This window comes from Anser anser (genome assembly GCF_964211835.1).
Source record: "Anser anser genome assembly, chromosome: 4".
NCBI lineage: Eukaryota > Metazoa > Chordata > Aves > Anseriformes > Anatidae > Anser > Anser anser.
In genome coordinates, this window is record NC_139724.1 from 4,446,339 (window position 1) to 4,473,917 (window position 27,579).

Genomic DNA, 27,579 nt, shown 5'->3' on the forward strand with positions numbered 1-27,579 from the left:
AGAATATGTAAGAGGCAATCTTTCCATTGGAGTTAAAAAAAAAAAAAAAAAGGAGCTTCTCAAAAATGTAGTTACTTACCATCAATATCTGAAACAATCAGCATCTGAGGCTGAGATAAACCTTCTTGCAAGTTGTAAAAATGAACAGTGCTGTCAAAAGTTATGAACCCTATTCTTGTTCTTGAGTCTCCAGGCAGCCTGAAACATTAAAACAGAACAAAACAAACCATTAAGCCCTAAATTTCTCTAAACCAAAATCCAGTGTCTCTACAATGCAATATTTAGTTATCCTGTGGACCATATTTTTATATATAGCATTAAAAACACAGTCAGAAAAACTAAATGGAATTTCTAGAATTTGCAGACTAAATGGGTCTGCAAATATAACTCATCAAGTGCTGAAAACCTTGACTTTCAACAAAAGTAAGAGGCAAAAGTTGGTTCTTGCCATCTGGATATAAATTAATTGGATGTACTGATTTTTGTGTAGGCTTTGCATGAGATTTCATGAATTTTTCTAAAAAATAAATTAGTATACTTCTGAGAATCTGTTAACAAAATACGAGTAATACTCTGAACAAAAAATATAATAAATGTAAGAGAAGAATTATATGTACATGCTGGTGTCGTTATCAAAAAGAAAAATTTCCTAAGACAACTTTGTAGAAAATAATTTTCAGAGTTTCATCCTCTTTTCATCCTCTAAAGAATGAAAAATTAGTTTTCAAAAGACATGACCATAGTGAAGTTTATCAATCCTCACATAAAAGCACGAACAAAAATCCCACACATATTGTTCCAGTGCAAAAATGAGGAACATACAGAAAGTGGCACTGGTTGATCTAGGTAACTGTGATCTAAAAAACCCAACTGACAACACAGTTCAACTAGGTAGTCCACACTAGTGGTCACAGCACTCCAGCATGCAGCACCTCAGCTGCTTCAGCACACAAAACCTGACGAATTTAATTGCTGTAATTTAATTATTTTTGTTGTTCTTAAACATAAAAGAGCACTTCAGATGTTTGTAGAATCAACATGTTGTTACAAGTTACAGCTAAATATTCTTTGCAAATAAATATTCTTTAAGCAAATTCTTTGCAGATCCATCTTTAATCACATAAAGGGAAGATGCCTCTCAGCTGGGTTGTTGTATTTTTTTTTTTATTGTTGTTCTTGGCTTTAAGATACATAAGTTTCATTTCAGGATCTCATGCAACAGAACATCTGTCCTTGAGAGACAGCTCATTTAAACCTTATATGCAAGTTTTCTTCAAAACTGTAGGTTAGTATTGTTCATAATCACCTGTTAGGTAATTTGAAAAGGTTATTTATAATCTTACTTGTCTAGGTTTTCCAGCAATGAATTGCAGAGTATTGTCAAATATCCAGCCTCCACTGCATTATGAGAGACATCTAAAACAAATAAATATACCGCAGGCTGAGGAGGACGAAGCTACAAAGTAAAAAACAAACAAAAAAATAAAATAAAATAATTCAAAAATCATATTAAAAGAAATAGTAAAAGTGTTTAGTTATTAGAAAGGGACGTGGGCAAAGGGAATACTTCGAATAATACAAACTACACATCATGAAATAAAATGAAATTAAACAACTAACAGTCATGTGAATAGATTTGAACACAATTCCCGGCGGTTAATAAACCCTATTTGCAATAAGCACAAGTTACGCTTCTGAGTGGAAATCGGATATTTAAATCTTTCCTTCCAACAGTAAACTCAAACATAAGTGTTTTTTTTTATGCCAGATACAGACTTTGCTCTTCAAAACTATTCTTTCTGAATGTGGACAACGCTATCCATTAATCTGAGTTGCAATATTCTACCTACAACCTTTTTCCAGCCATGTAACAAGCTGTATTTATTCATTTGAAATATCTTGGCTACCCTGTTCCAATTCTAATTCAAGAGAACAATTTATTTTTGCTGTGGTTATAGTGTCATTATGAACAGGACCTCTTTCCACGCCTTGTTTATCCTTCTAACAAGGATACTGCCGCAGCAATCATAGGTTGATTCCTAGTTAGAATCATGTTTGTGAGATTACTAATTAAAAAATTGAACCCAATTTAATTCTTTCATTATTTCACTATCGGTCTTTCAAAACCTCTTCATAATGTGGGAAAGACCCAGATGCTAGATTGCATCAGACTCAAAACAGACTATACAATGTTAAACTGCACAGGACAGCTACATACATTGTAATTGCCTTTAACTGACAAATCTCTCAATATACGTATTTGCCAAAAACCAAAATATGAACTCTTCTTTGGTCTTAGAGGACCTTCATGGGAAAATTAATATGTACCACTGGAGTAATACGCAATGTTAATTGCAAATGTATTTATATTAATGTGCAATTTTGTGGAAAATCGCCATGAAAACATTTTTTTTTTTTTTTTTTACCATGTAGTCAGAGGAAGCAATGAATTCCACTGTAGAATTTTGGACCTCTGGACGTTTGTGCGGCTCTCCGTAAGATCGTGTCAGGGGATTATACATAAATTCTTCAGGAACTACAAAAAAAGTTTCCAAAATTTATGTTTGCCACCAAACAAAAACCATTATGGAATCTAAACTAATGCAGACATTGCAATTAATTAAAGAAAAATAATTCAGATTAAGGATATATAACATTTCAAGTATCCCACATAACATCAAAGGTAAATAGCTAGAAACAAAAAAAGCTTTATTTTCAGTAGTAATATAGCTCCAAATTTAAAACAGAAATGCAAAGAGTATTTCACAACAAGCTTCAATCTGTATTGTTTATGATAGTATCTGGCTTAGGTTGCAGACATTAGCTGTCATCATCCTACCATTTGCATATTGCAACAGCAGTTGATGGAGTAAGTTCATTTTATTACAGAAGTAATCAGGGTAATTTGATTACATCCTCTCTGTCTCCCACAGAATTGCAAAAAGAGCTTTTCCTTCAGGAAATGCACGTTATGTCTGACTTAAAACCTCGAGATTTAAAAAACACATTAAGAACTATACTAGCATCCATTTGGAGTACCCCATGGGTGGATATGATGCAAATACTTGAAAGAGATATTAATGCAAGCATCTTCTGTTACAAAACTTACCATCATTCACTCTGTAGCACAGATTGCATTTCCACCTCCTTTGATCAATGAAAGAAACAAAAGGGTTGATATATGTCCTGCAGGATCTGCATCTCACTATCGTGCTTGATGTTATTACTGGTAATTGCTAAAAAGAAACAACGGAAAACTGTAACAAAAGGCATGTAATACATTTTACGAAGAACATTATTGTACAGTACAGTGCATAAAAGCTTCAAAAGCCTATATACTCTATCATCTTTCATTCTATCTTTTTTTAGGCCATTTTCATGTAGCAGTAACAATGCCTATTAAAAATTCCCTTTAAAATCGTAAATAATATTTAAAATTATCTTAATCCAATCTCATTCATTCTCAATGCAATAAAATCTTTAATGAAATCAAATTACACAGGCATGATAACATGCCTACTATGGTAAAAGAAATTATCAAAGACAGGATGACTTTGACTAACAATGCTAGACAGCAAACCTTACATGTCAAAGAACACACAGGATACGAAAAAAAGGTTGCACTAGATAGTTATTCACCTTTTAAATAATTATAAACAAACCAGAGGGAGAAGAGTGGCTTAAGAGTTCTGAACAAGGCTTCAATCATATATTGTGTTCAGATTCTACTGACAGCAATTATCATGCCAGTAATACTCCCATTAGCACACCTCTTTTCAAGAGAGCAAAGTAAACACCTTTTTAAGAGGTATATGACAGTTTTGAGTCCAACAATCAAAACTTCAATTCAGAGCTTCAGAGAACTACTAGTAGCAAGCAAATCTTGGTTAGTCATTCCAAGAAAAAAAAAAGTTAGGGCAGGCATGTCCAAAGTCTTTACAAAGTTCAGTGAGGTAGCAATTGCAAGCTTTCTTTTGCCTCGTTTTTCATTTGCAAACTTTTTTTTTGAATTGCTAAATTTAGCAATTATACTTCATTACATTTTATTCTGTCTAAACCAAAATGGGACATATACGTGCATCAAATATACATATATTAAAAAAGTAAGCTACTTTACCGTTAAGTCTCTGAAGGGATGTAGCAACAAACCCAATGGAAGCTTAGCTTTGTTTAACAAAGCCTGTGTCTGTGGAATATTTGTCAGCGTACATCGAAATGAACTGAAAAGAAATTAAAACCACTTAGTTGAAAACTTTCAAAAGATGATAAAAACATCATATTAACACCCGATTTTAAAGAACTTTGACATTTAAGAAACCACAGATTTAATGAAACTGATTTAAAGATAAACAAAAGTAATGGAAAATGATTAAAAATCCTCCTGAAGAATCAAAACAAAATCCCCCCAATTTCAGCAATGCAAATACAGAAAAACAAACTTAAAACAAAGGAAAAAACTGCTTTAGGTACAATGCTCAATTTAAAATGACAGTTTTTATTCATTCTGAAGATTTTTTTTTTGATGAAGTAAAGAACTAAAGGAGGAATACGAAATTTACTAGTTCTTAGAAAGTAAAATTTATGTAAGAATATGGTAGAAAAGAAGCTCAAATACTGGAAGAGTCACAGCCTTTTATTTTTGTTCATGTATGTAAAGAGCAGGATTGACTTCAAGCTAAAAAAAACGCGCTAAAGAAGCCCAAGGCATCGATAGTACTGTCCAAAGTGTTCCATGCCTAAGACTGATTTTGAGACACCCAGCTGTGCCTTCTGTTTTCTGGTGGGACCATGCACTGTCAATATGGCAGTCACCTTAGTTAATCCAGGGCAGTGGATTTTTATTTTTTTAATTAGAATTAAGATCTTTGTGGGAGAGCAATTTTCACTGTATCTAGCTGCACTTGACTTGGGAAAGCAGATTAATGATAATTAGAGGTGAAAGTATTCAACGTAATTGCAGTATGATGGTGATAGAACATACTCACAGTTGATTTAGTATATTAAGGCATGATCATCATAGTTTTCTGGAACAAAATCCTATGCAATATTATAAAAATATTCCATGAAATGTACTGCATAACATGAAAGTGTTTATTAGCAGATTTTTTTTTAGATGGATAAAACAAGACAGAGATTTAGCAGGTTTCTTAATTTTTTAATAAGTAAACTATACTCACACTGCATATGTTCTGACATGGACAACTTCAAGTTTTGCATAAGGATGCAGAGGATACTTATTTTCAAGTGAACAGGATTATATTAACTTTAAGATTTCAAATTAGGGGCCTGTTTACACATTTTTTGATGGTTTAAATAATTAATAGTAACTGAAAAACATAACATGCTGTTCTAGACATACTATACTTACTCTGGACTGCAGTTTAATTTCCTAAGATCAGAATTCAAGTTAGGCACAGGAGCTGGAACTGAAGATACAGGCAAAATATTCCTGTCTTGTGTAAGGTTTACTGGTCTCAAGCCTTCTGGCTGCTGAGAATGCTGTAGACTTAACCCTCCTAAGGAAGAGGACAGCTGGTTCACACCTGGATATTGCTGGAAAAAAGCAAGAGCATTGCAAATCATAAATATACAATCATGTTTATATAACTTATGACATAGACAGCGGGGTCGAGTGCACCCTCAGCAAGTTTGCAGATGACACCAAGCTGAGTGGTGCAGTTGACAGAACAGAAGGAAGGGATGCCATCCAAAGGGATCTGGACAAGCTTGAGAAGTGGGCCCACGTGAACTGCATGAGATTCAACAAATCCAAACGCAAGGTGTTGCATCTGGGTTAGGGCAATCCCAGACATGAGCACAGACTGGGAGAAGAATTCATTGAGAGCAGCTCTGCAGAGAAGGACTTTGGGGTTCTGGTGGATGAAGAGCTTCACATGAGCCGGCAGTGCTCATGAAAGGCTACCTTCAAAGTTAGATCAGGTTGCTCATAGCCTTGACGAGGCGAATTTTGAAAGTCCCCAAGGACAGACGATTTCACAGCACCACTTACTCTAATGCTTCCCAAAAGCAAACTCTGAAGAATTTTCACTTTTTATATCCAACTGGAATTTCACCTGTTGCACCTAGCAGTTTTTTGTCCTTTAACAGTGTGCTCTGGAAAATAACTTAGCTGCATCTTCACTATCATCCACCTGCTACGTGGCTGGAATCTGCAATTAAGATGCCTCCTTCTCATTATGTCTCCTCAATGAAAGAGAGGTCTTGGACTTCATCATAAGCCTTGCTGGTTCTATGAAAGAACATTACAAAGCTGTTGCAAGCTTAGGAGCTCAAAACTAGGTTAAGCTTTGAGTTTTCAATTTAAAACAATTTCAGATTCATTATACATAGTATTTGAATTCAAACAGTGCTATCATAATAAAGATGATTAACACAGCTTTAGAGAGATCACTAAGCTGTAAGTTTTCCAAATTAACACCTGCCAGTACTCAAGTTAGTGCCACTTACCCCTGAAATCACACAAAAAAAGGACAAAAATAGGTAGACAAAGCTATGTTGAACAGAATTATTTATTTCAACTGGAAAAAAAAAAATACTTCGTCAGATTTTACATTACGTCTGTAACAATGAAAGCCCTCAATTCTGACTATTACATACTTCCTTATTGTATTATGCTCAGATCAATAAGGAATTCTGATCATGAACAGCAGTAGTTTTGGTGGATTTGCTTGCTGGGCCTATTTCAGAAAGAATGGGATATACAAAACAGAAGGTTTGGTTTTCTACACCAGGGGTACCGCTACGAGCAAACGTGTGCTAGGTGATAAGGCACTTCATTACACTTCTTCACAATTTCCTATCAATAAAGGATAGGCCTTTAAAACAATAAACCTTAAAATTGTGGCTGCTATCAATAACCAGTAAAGTGAACTGGCAAAGCCTGATTATTTGGAGATACACTTAAAATCTTACTTCAGAAGCCTTCTAATAAGAAGTTAACACCAGCGCTATGACACAAGCATTATACTCAGAATTTAATGGTCCAGAAGCTGTAAAAATAAGACTTGGAAAGACTTTTCATTACTTCATCAAGTAACTTTCAGAATAAAAATATGAACCTGTGGATAATGCTGAAACCCAGGATGGTGGCCTGGATTACTGGGCTGCTGCACAGGAGTAGGTGGCGCTGTATTTTGGTAGCCAGGCTGCAGTGCTGGATATCCATAACCAAAGGGCTTGGAAGTTTTTGATGTTTGGGGGGCTGATGGAGCAGGAACTGGGCTGCTGGTCACAGAACGTGTCTCTGGAAGGACAAAAAAAAAAAATCCCACAGATACTCAATATACTTTCTATTTCTTAGTTTCTATGTAAACTCCTGAATGCTTAACAAGCAACACTTTTTCCACTTATAATTTTTCGCACTATCCATCAAGATTTTTTTAATCTTCATTGACTATATAAAAAATTGTAAGCCATTAGCAAGTCAGAGTACTGGAGCTGATGCTGATAAGGAGGGTACACTTGGGAAGACAACCATAGACCTATGTGTTTATTAAGATAAACTTCAAAATGTTGTTCTACCAAAACAAAACAAACCCACAGCTTTCAAAAAAGACAAGCATTGCAACTAAAAAGTAAATATTTTATATATATATATATATATATAAAGTCCAACCCCATCCTTGTAACTACATTATATTCCAAGATTTGCCCTTGACATAAATTGCAGAAGAGACTATTCATGCTCAGTCTCTCTAGCTACTTATGAATACTTTTAAAACATAAGGTTGACATGAAAGAACTATTCTCTAAATGTAGAGAGAGTTCTTTTCTTGAAGTAACTCAAGTATATCCCTGCAGCACAGTTTGGTCTCACTGTTGTTAAAGATTAAATTGAAGCAACATATAGTCCTCAAATCATAGAAAATCCAACAGCTGTAAAGAGACAGAACTACTCCTACACCTGGGGCACAACAACCCCAAGCAGCGCTACAGGCTGGGAGATGAGTGGTTGGAAAGCTGCCTGGCAGAGAAGGACCTGGAAGTATTGGTTGATAGTCAGCACTGGAATAGGCTGCCCAGGGAAGTGGTTCAGGCACCATCCCTGGAGGTCTTTAAAAGATGTTTAGATGTAGAGCTTAGTGATATGGTTTAGTGGAGGACTTGTTAGTGTTAGGTCAGAGGCTGGACTAGATGGATCTTGGAGCTCTCTTCCAACCTAGATGATTCTGTGATACTCAAGAATTTAATGCCTTCAAATACGAGATAAGTTTCAGAAGGATTCAGGCTTGGTAAAAATCTGCAGGGAAGTGAAGGGTGGATCACTCATGAACCCAACCTCTAAGAAACTAGGTTTGGCTTGAGCAGTTGGGGTGGGGATCACTTAAAGCTGACCCTGTTACTCTTCAAGAAAAACAAAAGGAACAAGCTATTTTTTAATACACCTTCAGCAGGACCAAGAAGCTTATTTATTAGCTAAGAAATTAAAATTCATAATCCTGCAGCCATGCCTTTTCTGCCCTTAACTGCAAGGGCTAGACCCTATATGGACAGCTGCATCAAGATTTTGACAGACTTCACTTTAAATAGGAACCCATCACGTAAGCAAACTACTGTGACATTTTCCCAGGTCAGAGCAATGTCAGAGGCAGACACCCCCAAAATTAATCCAATCATTTAGAATATTGACTAACATATCTACAAGGAACAGAATCTTTGCCACCTATTCCCAATATGAGATTTCAAGACTGAGTTAGTCTGGTAGTAAGATCATATAATATAAACCTGACATTCCTGATATTTCTAGAGATAAAAATAAGTGACATAGCATCCATATTTTTCACATTTTCTTTACATGTAGAAAAAACAGAAGAAAATAACCTGATCCAAGCATCTCTGCAAACTGTTACCTTTGGTCTCTCAAAACGTCAGTGGCGTGTGTCAACTATTATCGGCTACTAATGCCAACACAATCAGGCAAACAGCATAACCTAGAGAAAGATACCTGCTTTCACACAGAGCATACTTCCGGCACTAGCCTCAATATTACAACAGAAAGTATGACTTATGATACAGGGAGGTTTTATTAAACTATTTGTCCAACTTTAGCGTTAAAACTGTGAGATTTTTAAAAAGCAAGCTTGGTTTTCTCTGATGATTTGCCCCCTTCCATACATAGGTGAAAGGCAACTCCTCTAAACTGTTTGTTAATTAATAATAATCAACATCAAAATCAGGAAAAAAATCATAGCAAACATTTAAGTCAATTTAAGCAAACAATTTGAAATCAACATGCAACAACAAACGGCTCACCTGGATAGCCACCTCCTTCCAGGGCATCATAATTGTTCAGAACAGGAGAGGCACTGCTAGTAGTAGAAGAACTATCAATTGCTAGGGAGGGAAAAAAATAAAGTTAGGTGACTCAGAAACAGCAAATTTTTGAAAAATTTTTAAGAAAGACTAAGATATTTTCAAAAAAACTTATATAAGAAACTGAAGAAAGATTCTGGGGAGAAAAGAAAAAGGGAAGACCACTTCAGCCCTATGACTTGAAAGCAATTATCACTGCAAAAAGGAGAGGGTAAAAAAAAAAAAAAGAGACAAATAATCAGCATGGTATTAAGCAAACACACACCAAACATCAAAAGAAGGAAAAACAGGAGGGCAAAAACAATGGAAAAAAGTTGTTCCTTGAAACAAAAAATATTTTTCTAATAAATTATCATGTGTTTCTAGACTAGGTGAAATGAAGTAACATATGACATTGTTAAACTAGTCTCTGTCATGACTTCCTCCACGACACAAGATTCCTATTGTCTTCAGAACAATCACATACCATTCCCACTCCAGGCAAAACGGATGCATTTAATTCTTTCTTCCTTTCTCTACTGTTGTTATTCAGAGCTTCTTTTGTTTTTGATGTAAAGCTAATTTCTACTGAAATAGAACGAACAAGTCTGGTACAGCCAAAAGTAACTATGTAAAAAGTACCTGTGCTAAAGTAATGAAAATAAGGAGTCGAAATTAGAAAGAGGAGATGGACAAGCACATGCTGATTGGTTCTGGAGGGACTGCTAATGCTTAATTCGTAGTTCACCCTATGCACATATTCTGAATATCTGACTGTAAAACATTACATGAAAATATATTTTAAAATATTTCTACTGGTGCCATTTTATGTACATTTCCAAAGAAAAAGGGTCAATGAGATTAAATGTATGTGCTCCTTAACAAAAACAGGCCATGAAATTTAACAGAAATGTAATTGTAAGTCAAAATTAAAAAAAAAAAAAGTAAAAAAATTTTGTGGCAAGACAAGCAGTACAGATGCAGAGGAGAGATGCTGATACTGCTCTACTCAGAAGGATCAACCGTGACCACACATCCCTTTGTGAAGCCAAAACTATTTCAAGGGAAACACTTCAGTGGCCAAACACTTGAGATTCAATCCCCCCTCAACTGATGTTTCCAAGTAAAGATGCTCCTGCAGCTGTGCGAATATAACATCGCTGAAATCTGGGAAACATTATTAATACCAAGGCAACGTTATGATGGTATAGAATATTTTTGAGCATGTTGTCTTTAAAGCATTCAGGTAAGAAATAGAAAAACAGGTCCAAAAATTAACGATAGATTTTACATTAAAAAAAATAATATATATATACACATATATATAAAATAACACTGTTAGACTTATACATCAGTTTCCAGTCCTGTATCCCCCACACCCTCAATTTTCCCTTTGGTTTTGAGCGTTATAAATTAATGTAAGTGCAATATTTATTTATTATTATTATTTATTCTATAAAGTGAAAGAAACAGGATTCATTATTATGTGCTCTACCACGAATAAGAACATGGCTTTTCTAGGTTTGCAAAGTCCTAATACTGAAAAGCCAAAATACACTTTTACTAGGTCAACAAGATCAAGATTTTAGTTTCCAACTAATTGTTTTCATCTGACCAGAAGAATTTTTCTGCATTTCCAAAAAATACCAGAAGGATATATGCACAGCTTGGAACAGCTGAGACTAGTTCAAGCTTTCTGATTTAACTATTATGTCACTGGTTACAGACAGTTTTCTCCACAGTAAGTTGTATTCATAAAATCTTAACCATCTCTAAAACAGCTCCATGTAAAATTTGTTTATTCTTTTCCCTAACAAGATATTAATGACACAGTGACTTGCTAAAAAGGAAATATTATATACTTCAAGTCCTGCTGGAACAGGTAAGAGTTCCAGCATAATCTGGCAAATATGTAAAAGTAGAAAATATTTCAAATGCATGCTATAATTAATCAGCTTAGTCGTATTTCTACTAAAAACATGAACATGAATTCTTACTGAGCATCCTATATACTTACTGAAGACCTTACACATAAGGCCTTTCCTTCTCAAGGTCATTCAATTTTTTAAGGCACTGATGCCTACAAGAATTACGTTATGCCCCATTCTGTCTTCTCCTCGTGAATATGTGGTTGTCTACAAAAACAATGAGTTGTGCAGTTTCCTGCACACTAGGCTCAGACTCTAAGCTGGCCACAAGTATCTGAAATCTCACCGATTCTTCTTCAACAAAAAACACAGGAACTTCCACAAAATGAAACAGTTGTCCTATGCTTAAATTAAACTACGACAGCTGTCAATTTACTTTAGTACTGTAAGCACCAAGCAAGAGAACACATTAGGAAAAAGGGGAAAGAAAAGGTTTATAAAGGAAAAAAATAGAAAACTGACTAGACAGAAACAATGCTTATAAAATACTTTTAGGATTATGTGATTATTTACATCAGTACGACTTACACTTTTACACAGTTTGTTAAACTGTTTTGCAACATACTCAAAGATGTAACTACCAAAAAAAAAAAAGCAGCTTTGAGAAGCTGTGTAAACAGAGACAACCAGATGTACAACACCTGTTTTTCATAAAACCACTTGCATATCCTGAGCTAGAAATCTGTTAGGATTTACATTCACCCCTGGTGATAGGGCATAAACCAGGAAGTTTATGGGCTGCCTGGGTGCCCTTTCATTCTTTTGCATAAGAGATTTAACTACAACGGTAGCTCAAAGGCTAGGACTTCAGCAGAAGTACAGAACTTGAGAAATACAGGTGGCAGAAAGCATGAAAACTCTCTCTGGTAGGTTTAAGGAACAATGTAAGGAGAAAAAGGTTGCAGCTGACAAAAATTGGACATCTCCTTTGACAAAAGCCTTGGGATGAGATTGGACAAAGATATTTATCTGCAGGACACTCACTAGGGAGCCCTGCAAGAAAAAAAAAGAAAAAGACCAAAAAAACACAACTCTCCCAGTTCTTTTAACTTATTCTGAAGAACTGGTCCAAACAGCAGCCGCATCAAAACTGCCAAAACAAACTTTGTTTTGCATTAGTCAGAAGAAAAAAACAAAAACTCCAACACGACTCAAGAAACTAAGGTAGCAAGAGGTACTAAGCTAGTTTTTAAAACCAGGAAATTTTGACAAATACAGACAGAATCCTTGCAGCCAAGAACATGACATTTCAATCAAGCAGGACAAACTGCTTCTTAAAAACATCAAATGCACTTAATTTCCCCACAAAGCAAGCAGGATAAAACTTAACCTATCTTCCTGAATTGCAGAGATGTGCCATAGGAGGAGGAAGAAAAGCAGCACAAATGAATTCACTGCCTTAAAATAAACACCCTTATCACCTTTCAGTATTTACTACCTTAATTATAAGACTTCTCCACATATAGAATGGGAAGCCAGGTAAACACTGTTTAACATGATGATAAAAATGGTATGTAGTTGATTAATTTGTAAAACAAACAATTATCAGTCTGTACTTCTATGGCTTGGTATCTTTGCTTAAGAGTTTAAAACCCACTGAAAATCGAAATGGTAGAACTCAGGGAGTCTTTTAAGTTGTGAATATTATGTAATGAGATACATAAAACATCTGATATTAATATGACAAAAAAAACACACCAAAACATTTGATGGCCACTGCTGAACCCCTTTTTGCTTACTCTACTATTAACATTTGGAAAATTTCTAGTTAATTCGATTCGTGATGAGTCAGAGCAACTTTCTGCCTTAAAGGAAGAAAAATAATTTCAGAGGATGCAAATATGGAACAAAACTTGAGTAGGAAGAGAACAAGATACTGGTGTAAAGCTAAAGCCAACCTGCTTCCTCATCCTCCTCATCCTCTTCCTCATCATCTGAACTTGATGACAAGGGAGCTGGTGCAGAGCTAGCTTGATTATTAACATATCCACCATACTGCATGCCTGTGAAGTGGAAAGCACAAACATAAGAGTCAGACAGACAGGAAAGATGAAAAACAAAAGTCACAAATCATTGCATTAAAAGTGAGAGAAATCAGCCATTCCAGAGAAAATCCCAACGTGCAGATAGTTAAATCTACAACCCTTGATCATCTACAGCACTAGACCCATAGTTCATATGTGAACTATGTACAGCAGAAGCAGTTTTTAGTGGGCTAGTTAAGTGTTAGTAGCATACAGAAGTTAGCAGAAAGTTGTGTGTGTGTGTAAATTATTAAAAACATACGTAGAAAGTCTATGTGTATGTATCAGTTTGGTCACTGGAATACTTTCATAAAGTGATATGCATATATAAATGTGTTCTTTCCCAGGTAACTTTAAGTTGCATTATTAAAACACTGATATACAACTTTTGCTTGGCACACCTGCCCTTTTAAGGCAGCAGGCACTCACTTTGGAATTCTGAACGCTGCCAGATGTCAATGAAACAAACTGCTGCTGCAGTGTGTTAAGAGTACAAACGTACACTCCAGCAACACATCCAGTGAAATTTAAATCAGGTAAACCTGAAAACTTAAGTGTTATTTTAAAATGGTGCCTAAATTCATGCTCATAGACCATATTTGAGCACCTAAATACACTGTCCACTGGTGACAACTCACAGGCACCTCCAAACCATGTATATATTTTAACACAGTATGTACTTCAAACATACGTAAACAACACACAAAAGCAGCACATACACATACCATTTTTAAACACAGTAAAGCACACAGCAATGGCTTATAATTAATGTGTGACATTACTAATGCAGCCTAAACACTTCCAAGAAATCTCAAGCTTCTCTTGGTGTGGGGCAGTGTTAGAAAAGATTTTAATACATGTTTGCAGTCAGGCAGAGAGATCCTAAGAAGAAATGCAACTTTCTCTCCCAGCAATCCAGTGGGCCATTATTGCAAGAAAATATCTTAAGGCTTCAAAATTGAGGAGTTTGGATTTTTTTTCCCCTGTAGAAACACTGTGTCAGCATCACTGTTACGTATTTTTTTCTAATTTTATTTTAACACTATAATGCACTACGGAAGTGTTGTAGCTACGTTAAACAATCTGAAACCACTGTGGTAATTCATCCTCCCCTGACCCAAAACTTATATCTGCTATACCAATCTTTGTTTTGTTTAACACAAGGCCTACAAATGCTGTTATTTTCCTGTCTTTTTAAAAAAGGTTACGAATGAACCCAAGAGGACAGCTTCAATTTCATTTAAGAAAAACAACATAGTCAAGGCAAAGAGCATCTGTTTACAGATAAAGTAAAAAGAAAATAGAACAAAACCCTATCACAACATTCTTGAGAAGCTGTAACTTTGATACAGAGTTTAGAGGAAGAAGACGCTGTTAGTATTTCACTTCATCTGGCGCATATCGCTCCCGTGACTCCGGTCAAGTTTCTCCATAATACAAGACACAAGGATGAAGGCAACCAAGGCACAATACTTCAGTTTCTCTGTGCTGTTAACACACAGGACTAACTCGACTGCTTCATTATTCTCATCTTTTACGATGGCACTGGATGCACTCGATACAGAGGACTGGAAAAAAACAAAACAACCCCAAACCAGACCACAGCTGAAGAGAACACATTTTTTCTCAGGCCTAGGAGAATTCTGTGTTATGGTGAAGGAGAAAAATCAACTTAAAACCATTAACGTGTAAGTAATGGGAAGAAGATTCAGAGCAGAACAGGATAACAAGAAATGCAGTGTAACATAAACGTAGAGCCCAAGCGAAAGATGCTCAGCCCAGCATGAGTGCAAAGACAGAGCTCTGACATACAGCACATCAGTAGGGCAAGAAGGGAAGTAGGTGTGCCTGGAAAGGGCACAGCAATGCAAACGTGCCAAGCACGGGCCAACGGGAGGAAAGGAGTGAATCAGTCATTCTGCTACGCCCCTTTGGAGGAATGCTTTTTGGAAAAACAAACGAGCAAGCAAAGAAAATCCTATTGCTAACAGTCTCCCTTTTCCAGTTACTGGTCATAGACATGAAGTAGGCAAGTCAGAAAGAATACAGAGAAGCGATAGAAATATGCAAGTGACAGAATTAAGTAATGACAAACTATGCCATTATGAGGTCTGGAGGCAGGACTGGTTTGACTCTCAGCTGCCTAAGCAGTTTGGGTGTATTTCTATTTTTGTTGCCAGCAGCACTCCCAATTTCTGCATGTAGGATACTGTAGCATTCTGCTAGCACAACTGTCCAGAATAACAAACAAATCTGGGAGCTGATTTGTCCAAAAAATAAACTAGTTTAAAATGTCAGGCTGAGATGGGGAAGCCTCCCATCCTGGTCCACAGCCCAAAGACAGCCCCCAGCGGATAGCACGTGGGAGAAAGCAACCGAAGGACACCCATGGGTGGCTGAACACAGCAATTCAAGTGCCACCATATCGATCCAACCACACGCTCAGCTGTGCAACCCAGTTCTGCTTAGTATCTTTTACAGTGGCCAAAACTTGTTAAAATCTTCCACTCTTAAAAGTGTGAAAGCTTACTTTGAGACCATTATTTATTTTGAATGAGATTACTTCACCCATCTGGCTTAAAATGCAACCACAAACGTAAACTGCAACAGCTGTAAACCCTGTTACTAGTGCACCTGTATTACAGTAACAGCACACTAATGCTTTATCCCACCTTATTTTACAGACACCTGTAAACATCTGTGGGAGGAAGCAAAAGGCTAAACTGTGTTAAGGACTCGTTTGTCTATGAAATAAACTAACTATTTAGGTATTTTAAGCAACGACCACTCATCACAAAAGACTCATGTGGGTTACGTTTCATAATAGAAGCCCCACCAAAAATGAAATAACTACATGCAAAAATATACTATATTCTAAAGCTCTTTAACTGCCTCTCTACTCATTAACCCTCATATTTTCCAATGCACATACCATGACATTAAAAACACCCTACTATTCTATTCCCAACAGTAATTTTTACAACATGAAACCTCCTCTTCTCCACTCTTAAACTCTTTGCTTTACATTATTTTCATTTACTCAACAGCTCCTCTCATCATCACAAAACCTAAGGAAGTCTGTAAGGTCCGACAGGATACACACACTCAGAAGTTCATCTCTACGATGTCATTTTCAAGTGGATAGGTTTATCTGCATAACTCAGTATGGATATTTATATAAGAAACATGAATGAAACAGGTTTAATACAGTTTAAGTGTTTTTTTTTTTTTTTTGCCTCTGTTAGAACTCAGCCAACTAAATAATTACAATACTTTAATACTGCATAAGAATGTTCACACCGGGGCTTAAAACAAACAAACCAACAATTCAAATTGTTTTTCCAGAATGCTTCCACGTAGACAACACTACTGCATAACATGACTAAAAAAAAGACAAAATTAAAAAAAAAAAAATCAGTCTATTTCACCACTGCCTGAGAAACACTTGGAATTCTAACAACCCAGAGAAATATTCAGATGCGTTCGATTTTTTCAGGGTGTTAATTTCAGCAAATGAATTTATCACACTTAATCGTTGATAAAGTTTTACAAGAATACATCATATATTTCAGAGTCCTAAAAAGAATCCAACTGCAAAAAGTTTAAAGTTTTCTAATGTTTTATAAAAATATCATCTAAGTACAGAGACATGCGCGATGACAGATATGGATTTACTAATGCTTAATGTAAATACAACCAGATGGATTCAAACTCTTGTTGACTTTGCTATATGCTCCTGACACACACATATATAGGGTTGGTTGTAAAGCATGCTTATTCAACTTCATATATACTGCACATTATGGCAAGCACAATTAAACAGCTGAAATCCATTTTGTCACTTGAAACATTTTCGCTGTTTCTTTGGAAGTTGAGCAAGAGTTTTTTTGAGCAAACACATCTGCAGAACAACTAAATTCTATCCTGTACCTAAGCAAACTATAAAACCGTGCAAGAAACAAGCACAATTAGAAAAACTGAACTGTTTTCCTTGAAATGGTACACTGTAGAAAGGTCTTGGTAGCAATGAGTAATTATTTTTGTAAGATACACAGAACCAATTCACAAGCAAATTATTTCTTTGCAGTCCCTACCCCACTGGAAAAAAAGAAGAAAAGGAGGAAAAGGAGAAATTAGGACATTTATGTCAGGGGGCTTTGAAAGTTAAGAATAAAAAGCATGCTGTGACTATCAAAAAATGATTTTGAGAATTATTTTGAAGGCTAGCTATACCACCTTGCTCCGGACAAGAATCATTGTCTGCTTGTGCCCTACACACTAAGTTATGTCTCCAAAAGAATTTAAAATCCTGAAATTACCAAGAGAAAACACAGCAAAATGAAATCACTGCAATAAAATAGATTTGGAATACTTGACACAGAAACATTTAACAGTCTAAAAGGCAAGTCAAAACATCAGGGTAGAATTAGCATGGCAAAAGAAGGCTCAAGACCCAACTGATTCTTTGCCAACAGGCCACCAAGGTGAGAATAGGAAGAAGCTCAGTAAGAACCCCCTGTTCTCCAACAAGAAACCCTGCAGCAGCTTTCCAAAGGAGCTTGCAGCTAGGGATTAAGACGACAATTTCATTATTTCTAGTTTAAGTCTGATTTTGCAACAAGCTGATTACAAAAGATCCTTTTAGGACCTTCTTATAAGAAGTCAAAATAGTGAGAAACTTTTTAGAAAAACAAGTGAGCTAAGAGAAAGGCTTTGTAAGGAAGAGACACAGGCAAGCCGAAGACAGAGTACAGCTAGGAAATCAAACAGAAGAGCTAAAAAGAAAAAGACAGAACGACAGACCTACAAAACAAGAACTCTCAGGAGCCTGACAAAGACACAAGAGCAGTACTCTAGTGAGACAAACATAAAAGAGCAATAAAGCTTCCAGCATTCACATGTGCACGTGGAACAGGGCAGAAGTCTGTATTGTATCCTCCCATTCCCTTTTAGTACCTTCCTGAAGAGCTGACTCAGGTGACTGTGTGACAGAGGGGGACGATCGTGGCTGTGAAGAAAGTCCCGAAGCAGATGTCCTTGCTGAGGAGATCACAGCAGGGGAAGCAGATGTTCCAACCCCAGGCTTGGTAAACTGAATGCTCTGGCTTGCAGAATGCACAGGCTGTAAAGAATCAACGCTACCTGAAAAGGGAAGAAAGCACAAACACCATTTGTATTTGCACAGGCAATTACACAATGCAAGCAATTGTATTTAATATTGATTTCACAGTAACTACAAGAACACAGTACTTCGGAGAGATGTCATCATACAAGTAAACAGGAAAGAGGAGGTTATCTTTTTTAACATTAAATGTTTGCAATTTAAAGAACTCCACTAAAATTAACAGAGTGTTCAACAGCAAAAAAGGAAGACACAATGCAGTATTAAAAGATCAAGCAGAAGCTGAATTAATCCATTTTTGTTCCATCCCCAAAACACGATGCTTTCACAGGTTCCTCTTCCTAGGTAAGAGGAACAGAGCCCATGCACGATCCCTCCCCAACAATACTCCTCTCAGCAGCAGGAAACCTGTGAGGCAGCTGTGTAGCACAGCAGCAATCTGCCTCCCCTGCAGGCTAGAAGCTTTGCAATTTCGTTACTCAATTATGAGACCCATATTCTAAGCAATCTGCTTCAATCAGCCCTGAGTATGCCACAGAACTTCTGATGTGTTTTAAACATCTGGACTAGATATAATCTGCTTAAAAAAAAAGTCAGATTAGTGCTTTGAGAGATTTAACACAGTCCAGTCAAAATTCCTATCAGATAAGGACAATATAACTTCAATTAAGTTAGTTTTAAAGAGAGTCTCTCCTTGTTTATAAGTTGGAAAAAATCATCATACGATGATTCTTTTTAAAAACTACTCCTTTCTATAAACTACTGACGGACCAAACTGTTAAAAACAAGAATAGAAAGAAAATAATTTGACCAACCTGACTCAGCAAACACACAGAAATTAAGCAACGAGATTCAGTTGTTTTTATTTGCCGAGTACCAATTTAGGTTACCAAAATCACTAGAGGATTCGCGTGTAATTGCAACTCGGCTTCCTCCGCACACACAGCTGAGCAGTGCATACAGCCCTAGACTTCCTCCTAAATAATGGAGCTGGCATTTGAAAGGACTTCATGGGGAAGTTGAGGCTTCCTTTAGAGGGGCAAAAAGGGGAGGTTTAAGATGATTCTCCTGCTTTTCTAACTTACCTTCAAAATCGACAGCAAAATTTTCACCATCTCAATGGGCCCTTTATTACAGTGCAATTTTCAAATATAGCATGGAGCTATGCCTACTGCTTTTCTGCGAGTATTATCAAAATCTGAATTAAAATACATACTTCTTCCAAGTAGACACACAGCATTTTCTACTGAAATGTACTTGCTGTAATTTAAGCTTCTATACACGATGTCTTGTGGATACCCCATAGAAGCACACGTGAGCAGAAATGTTGTTAGAGAGCTCCACGGCTTCCTCAGGCAAGATCCAGTAGACGACGAGGGAGGATCTTTCACATTAGTGCACCTACCCGGCTTCTGTAGCAGAAAGAGCTGCATATGGGGTTTGGGTATTTTCCACACCAAGGCGACAGAGTGATAATTGCAGCTTTAGACACCTGTACTGCTGCAGAGCATGATAAACTCTGGTGTCACAACCAAAGCCAAAACCTGTTTACACCTGGATTAGCCGAAGATGAAATACTTCCTTGCCAAGTCCAAGATTTCTATTCTCAAGCATAATCTATCCAAAGTATCCTATAAATGACACAGTTCCTTCAGACTTACTGTGAGAAAATGTTTTTAAACTTTGACCAAAAAGATATTTATTTTTTTCTTCTTACAGAAATCCAACCTACAAAATTACAAATTATTTTGCAACCCTAGAAAGCTTTGGGAAGCCATACATAACTAAATACAAAGGATTCTAATGGAAACTTGAACAAATTTTATCTCTAAAAATGCATTGTTAGTAACTCATCTCATGAGACAATCTACGGTTAAAGGAAACATGCTATCAGTTTTTTTGTTTTTTCTCGGTCTAGCCGGTAACAAGATTGCACCCTGTTACACAAGTACTGATCAATTTAGGATGATGCAATTTAGGATTGTAGATCAAGACAAAACTGGGCTGACCATCAGTTTAAAGTTTCCCGTTAGCTTGTCCAGGACAAGCCCAATTAGCCCATGCAACATCCCGACAATCGCTGTCACGAGAAGCACATAAAGCCAAGACCTTTGTCAGACTGCAGTAAACACAAACACTTTGTGACAGAATTTTCTACATTTCCCCCAATACTCCCTCCCTCCTTCAATGTGCACTGACTTGTCCTTCGTGCCTTTCACTCATGAACAATCTCCTGGACTGAAAAAAAGCAAATGATTTTGTAACCAACCACTCGGTTGCAAAGGCCACCTACCAATAAAGATCTACAGGTAAAAGGTATGTTACGGACACGATCTACAGAGCTCTGTAAATCAGAGGTAAATCCTCATTTTTCCTATGCACTACCCCAGAAGTTTTCATTCCGTTTCCAACTTGAAATCTAAACTAGCAAAGTAAATCATAGTAGTATCTTTGTGTTTAAGAAGAGATAGGAGAACCATCTTGAGTTGCTATATGCATGATCTTGATTTATTTCCCCCCAATATAGCACATAATTTCTACCAAGACATTTACCAGCTCCCCACAGCTTGGTTTTCAGCAGCATCCTATCTGTACAACTTTCTACACCTTGGCTGCAGCCCCTTCCCCTTTTTCCTACCACACCTATGCTAGATTTACAGAACTATACCTTAAACTCCTACAGATGTGGGGCAGTGAGGACTCGAGACCCTGATCTGACATAAAGGGAAGTACAAGTACGTTCATGAGATCGTGAAATTGAAGCGTCTCCAGCTCAAGCTGCCTGCCCACAGCACAGTCGACAAGATCCATAAAGCAGAGAAATCCATACCAGGCACCCTCAGGAGTCCTCTCTCACTTCCCCTCCCCCCCCCCCTTAAGGAGTGGGGGGAGACTCAAGTAAAATTTGGGCATCCTTGCTGACAAAACACATGGATCCACACAGACTGGAAAGTACCAAGAAAGTCTGAATGCACCAATTTCAGCTGAAAAAGCTGGAAAAAACAATAAGGAAAGCTACTGACCTAGAAAAACAAAAAGCCTAAGTAATACAGCATGTGTTATTTACATAGGACATCATTGTTTCCATATAGATTCATACCGATACTGCTATGCTGAAAAAGAATTTAAAACTAAACGAGGGCATTTTTGTTAGAGGAAACTAGTTTAAACCAGTCAGAAGAAAATCTGAAATATTTGTTTCCTACTTAATTTGCACTCCCTAAAGCAAATAAAATTATTCTTACTGGCTGGTATTCATCAAAACAGGCCAGCTTCCAGAAAAACATTCTTCTTACATTTCTTCTTTTCTTCCGCTGAAATTTCAGCGAGCTCCACGGAAAATACTTTAATGATCTCAGATAGTGGCTGACGAAGTTTTAGAAATACAACATGATCTTCTCCTGTGCCCTCAGCTCAGTGGTTTGATTTTAACAGGCATCAGCAAATTTGGGGCTTTCAAAGGCCGTGCACTTATTCTTTAATTGGTTTATTTAAAAATCCGATTGTAAGTACAACACTTACAACTTTTTAACTCAAGTGTAAAACACAGAAATTACCACATTTCAGAAAGTTATGCCAACCTGAGTTTCTTGGGCAAGTCCCGTGTAAACACAGGGATTTTATTCAATATTTATTTTATTCAAAACACAACATTCTTCTCTATAAAGCATGTCCCATTTTCCTCTCAAAGAGCTCTCAGCGTTCACTAACTGCACAAAACTAGTATTGAAAAAGTACAGTAAGTCGGTAGCATCCTGAGTCCTTCCAAGGTGTACTTATCTATAATTTAAGGACTGTGAAGGGTCCTCTTTCATAGCACAGCAGCAATGACAACAAACTGCCTTCTCAGTATTCTAGGAGTAGGAGAGGGTAATAAAAATTGCTTTACGTGAACCGTTTTAGAAAGCATACTTCGGAATTTCAACATATCAAACAACACTCAAACAATTTCACGCAGAACAGACTGCAATCGTTTTCCATCATTTCCCTCCTGGAGAACAAACAGCAGGAAGGATGAAACATTCCTTCTTACAAACCATCATAATTTCCTTAAATTCCTCGTGTGTTATATTCATACTCTTTCCAAAGATGTACAAGAAATGGCAAGTCATTTTCAAGATTACTTTTTTTTTTCTTTTTTTTTTTTTTTGAAGGGTGCTAACGCTTCAAATTCTATACAAAGTACTCCACCTGAGAACTGTAAAACTGCATTGGGAAATTCAGAAAGTATATCAGTGCCCCAAAAAGTGACTCAACTACGTCAGGACCAAACATTCATTTGGCATCTTCTACTAGCCTGGTGTTATAGCAATTGAATTATTAATGCATTTTAGCCAAAGATATTGAATCCTACACTTAAAAAGAAAAAAAATAATCACACAACAAAAATGGTCAGGCTTTGTCAAAGGCAGTCTGCCTAGCCTCAGACTTCGTAAGTGATGTCATTCTGTAAAATTAAATAATGACAGGCTGGTATTCTATGAATCCTAATTGTGCAGTTGGAATTAAATCTGTATCTAATCAATTGTATGTGGCAATTCAACCTGTTCAGATGCCTACAGTGACATATAAAGCAGTCAAGTACTAGCATAAGAGTGGGACCACGTCAATCCAGGCTTTAAATTCCTATGAAACTGCACCAAGGCTGCTCTTTGAGCAAGATTTCCAGCCTGCCAAACCAATGCTGCCAGCAAAACAGCCCCACTTTCCCTTCAGTCCACCTACTGGTTGCTACCTCGATTTGCTCTCTCCCAGTCAGCAAATCCAGAGTCATTTGCGTGTTGAGCATGAACCAGGAAACTGGTTCAGGCTGAAAAGAAAGAAGTTAGGCTCCAGATAAATCAGTTCCACAACCCAGTTCACTGGGTTTTAAATAAGCATGCCCCCTACCTTTGAGTAAGGTACCTTACTCAAAGGTAGGGGGCATGCTTATCTCAGAGCTTTACCAGCTCAAGAAGAGTTTGAGTAAGAGTAACAAAAACAGTGGATTAGTGTTTATTTTCATAACTACAAAGCATGTACCTATTACACACTACTACCACAATCAGTTCTATCATCAGCTCTTGGAAATTTAAGCATGAAATTATTACTTCTTCTCGAGGCCACATGTTTACTCAATCACTCCCTTAAGAAGTGCACTGAATGGCTCAGGAGTAAGGCATCCGTGACTGTTCTTCAGAGTCTGGCCAGCTATGTTGCCTCACCTTCAATACGGCTGTTCCTTACTATGAAAGATACGAAAAAAATAAGATTTCAAACAAAAAGGAGGCAAAATAATAGGCACTTAAATGAAAGACTTCTAAATAAAGCATTTACAGTCTGAACAAACAATAGATGGTTTTCATACGACTACTGCAAATCTATTCTGGAAGGATTCTGAACAAACAAGAAATCTTTTCCATACAACTACTGCAATAGCCTAGATGGATACCTGCATTCTGTAAAGTCCAGCTATACATTCTGTACCCAACAGAGTTTATTTTTCAGACATACTTTTAAACCTTTAGTCCGTGAAATAATTTTTTCTATGCTCAGCCTTGAAATACCATTAATTTCAGAAGCTTTTTAAAACTCTCCCTTTTACTTTTCTTAACAGTATTTTGTTTCATTTTTGAAATACTAAGGAAAATCATATAATTGCAACACCATATAGAGACAGAGTTCAAATCTACTATTTCATCTTCTAAAACTGTGCTAAAGGATGCCACTCTGTATTACAGTTTCGGGAAAAAAAAAACAATAACAAAAAACAACTAACACTGAAAATGAGTTCAACCTTGACACGTACTGTATGAACTTGATTTAAGCTCTGTTGGTTTCCCCAGTCAAAGCTTTACCATCATCAAAACCATGTTTTTCATGAGTCCTTGGTCTTAGGCTACAAGGACTCTGAAAACAATTCCAATGCTTAACTATAATCTGAAATAACTGGCATGAAAAAAAAAAGAAACATTCTACAATTCTCAAACATCTGTCTCATCAGAAAGGAAAACTGTTAGTCTTGCACAGCTTACAAGTGAGAACTGCACACCACCAGAACATTACCAGCACAGTAAGACAACCAGAATTTGCTTGCATGCACTATTTGGAGAATACAGCCTCATTCAGATGAAGAGCAAAATGTTTCCCTGTGCGTGCCCTCCCACGTCTCTAACCCCTTCCACCTTTCTTACCCTTCAAAGCTGTTGTCAGTTTTCCCACGAAGCAGCAGAAGCTGCAGCTACCCGCAAGGACTCAGTCTGCTTGTCCTCACCACCTCATTCTCTACTGCTGCATCCACGTGAAAATCATTGTGCTGTTGCTTACAAAAATCATCTAAAAACACCTAAATGGCTGTCTCATTCAAATGCTTATTAAAACAAACAAATAAACCAACCACACAACTAACTGCCCCCTAACCCATTTAGGATTCCACTTTTTCTGAAATTTCTGAAGAGAAGAGCACACGCATGTTCACTTAGGTAAATGTTACAGAACAAATTTAACTCCTGAATTAACAATAGAACTCTCTAGACAGAGATTGAAAAAAAAAATTACATTTTCAATAGACATATCTAAGAATCTACACCTTCCTTCGAAACAGCACAAAAGACTTCCCTTCCAAGCCAACTTAAAAATGCAAAAAACAACAACAAACAAAAACACACAACCAAAAAAAACCAACCACAAACCAACCAGAAAAACCAAAACCCTAAAACCATCTGCCCAGTAGGGTCTTTCGCTGCATCGCTCAGTGGAACATGTCAGTGATACGATTAGCCGCTGTTGTCAAGACTGTGATAACCAAATGAGAAATGCCTCAAAAACCAATAAAGAGAATTCAAACTTGTGATAGAGAATTTTACGTACTGAATAAGTACAAAACAACAAAACTGTGATTTCTGATGTTTCCCAGGCACATCTGGAAGTTCACTATCTTTCAACTAATACTGTACCTGTACTTATTTGGTTGTTTACTTTAGCAACTGATCCAGTGAGATTCCTGCTGAGGTTGTCCGGAATGGGCTGAGCAGATGAAACGGTTGGTAACGCTGAATTATATCCCACAGGAACATGCTGTTGAAGCGAATGAGGTACTGATGTACTCGGGCTAGAAAACATATTTGTCTCTTTGAACTGTCCGGCAGCAGGTAGGCTCTGAGAAGTAAACGCCTGCCCGTATATGCTGCCAGTAGCTGCAGGAGGATAGGAAACGTTAGGATACATGGCACTAGAAACCACGGGCATAGCGTAACGATCAGAATTAAGGGGAAATCCCTGAGATGCCACTGAAGAGCTGACAGAAGTGCTGTAATGATTACCAAACGCTGAATATGACTGCTGAGCACTCGTATGCAAGTAGGATGCAGGTGGTGTTGCTCCTTGAACAGGTCCTTCAGCCGGCCCCGCTGCATGGGGAGGTTTGCTGTAGAACTGCTGCGATTCCCGGGTATTCAACACGTTGGTGCCCACAGAAGGGGCCACGACATTTTGTGCTGGTGCTGAATAGTAGGTGGAGTGGTAACTAGCTCTATACTGATCATCCACGTGTGGAGAAACAGCTTTATTGGGCACTTGGGAATAGTGTCCTGAGGGCGCACTGTAGTTTGGAGGATGCGAGCCATAGCCAGAAGGGAACTGCATCGGACTCTGCACAGGACCTGAAATGAAGAGAAAACATCTCGATATATTAAAGGTGCATCTGCTAGTAGTGCCAACGAACTCTGTACCTACTGCAACTAACAAACAACTGCTTTCTTCTTGATTTCCCTCCCTATCTTTGGGGTCAACGTCCATCAACAGAACAAAAAAAGTACAATGCATGTAGAATACCATGTTTGAAATAATTTGCAAACACATGAAAGTACCAGAAAAACGGATCCTTTCCATGCCAAGATCCTATGCATCACAGCTCTATTTTGAATATTTTAAGGTTTTAGGAAAATATTTAAGCAAGTAGTGAGCAACGGTAAGCACCAAACTGGTATTTCAGTGTCTGAACATAACAATACACCCTACAGGAACTGAAAATGAAAAGCTGCAGACACATCGGTATGTCAACATTGTCTTGACAGCTCCCCAACATGGTGACCAAGATAAAGTGCTTTAGAGCATTTATTTTCCTTTATGTTATTTTATGCTTTTACAAAAAAAACCATCATTTTTACGAAACCACGAGGTACCTGACAAGGCACTTATGTTTACAGCCTGATACTTACATCAGGTAGTGGAGATGTTTGTATCAGAGAAACTGACCTCAGCTGTCACTGCAACTGCCTCTGCAACATTAGAGGTTAATTACATACTGGTCCTGCAAGGGTAGAACAAGTACTTGCTTGTTACAGACCAAACATGAAGTATGTCCTTTTTAAAATTATTATTATTTTTATTATTAATTGATCAATGGTAAATCTTAAAGCCTCCCTCTTTTCCTGCACCCTGTTTTTATTTTCTAGTGAACCGTACATGCATTTCCCTGGATCATTTCCTTTAAACTCACCACACCCTACTGCTTACATCCCGCTGTGTGCCCGTGTTATTTCCCAGCTCTCAGGGAATAGAAACACACAGCATGACACCGTGCCACTCACATTAAACAGCAGCTGTGGCAATAATGAACTGTCGATTTGCCCCCCTATATTTACTATGATAACAAAATACAAGCATTACTTCTCTTGTACGTGCTTCTGTTGAAGAATCAAATTCAGAAAAGTCACTGTTCTCAAAGTAACATCCAGGTGGTCTATGATTAACTTGCAAGGCAACTTTAATAATGATTTGTTAACAGAATGTTGTAAGCAAGGAACATACTGTCCAAAATTGTTCTCTGATAAAATTAAAAATGACTTTTCGTGACAAACCCAGAACACTGAGCAGAAGAGAAAGGTAACAAACAAACAAACAAGAGTGACTTGGACCGCTGGGCCAAGAAACAGAAAGGCCTTTAGGGAATAAGCATAAGGAGCTTAAGAAAATACAGACAAAAAAAAAAATAGAGACGTACTAACAACTTGGAGCCATACGTAATTTTATGCTTCTGATTCACTGCTTTTCTGAAAAAGTGGGAGCTGCTTCCTAATGCTCTGTAGCTTATTCTCCTTTAAGGGAGAATGATTTTCAAGTTAGTGACTCACCGACAACTAACTACAGCCTGCACTTACGTGACCTTTAGCAGACTTTCAACCTGCTTTTTGGAAGTCTGAAAGAGCAAACT

At 37.2% G+C, this 27,579-nt stretch overlaps 1 protein-coding gene across 3 annotated transcripts in view; it reads right to left on the minus strand.

The window, feature by feature from the left end:
• SEC24B (SEC24 homolog B, COPII coat complex component) overlaps positions 1 to 27,579 on the minus strand; it is a 44,042-nt gene that overhangs the window by 12,602 nt on the left and 3,861 nt on the right. Inside the window, exons 1-12 of one of the 3 annotated variants that reach the window (XM_083833958.1) lie at positions 26,585 to 26,609; positions 25,322 to 26,026; positions 18,221 to 18,406; positions 13,139 to 13,243; positions 9,274 to 9,354; positions 7,080 to 7,264; positions 5,369 to 5,553; positions 4,118 to 4,220; positions 3,110 to 3,236; positions 2,427 to 2,536; positions 1,344 to 1,456; positions 80 to 198 (exon numbers count right to left, since the gene is read on the minus strand). In XM_083833958.1, the coding sequence (XP_083690084.1) occupies positions 80 to 198; positions 1,344 to 1,456; positions 2,427 to 2,536; positions 3,110 to 3,236; positions 4,118 to 4,220; positions 5,369 to 5,553; positions 7,080 to 7,264; positions 9,274 to 9,354; positions 13,139 to 13,243; positions 18,221 to 18,406; positions 25,322 to 26,009 (2,002 nt within the window). In that variant the 5' untranslated portion in view covers positions 26,010 to 26,026; positions 26,585 to 26,609. Of the gene's footprint in view, positions 1 to 79; positions 199 to 1,343; positions 1,457 to 2,426; positions 2,537 to 3,109; positions 3,237 to 4,117; positions 4,221 to 5,368; positions 5,554 to 7,079; positions 7,265 to 9,273; positions 9,355 to 13,138; positions 13,244 to 18,220; positions 18,407 to 25,321; positions 26,027 to 26,584; positions 26,610 to 27,579 lie in introns of those variants that run through there. The other 2 variants (XM_083833956.1, XM_083833957.1) reach the window with 2 other exon arrangements.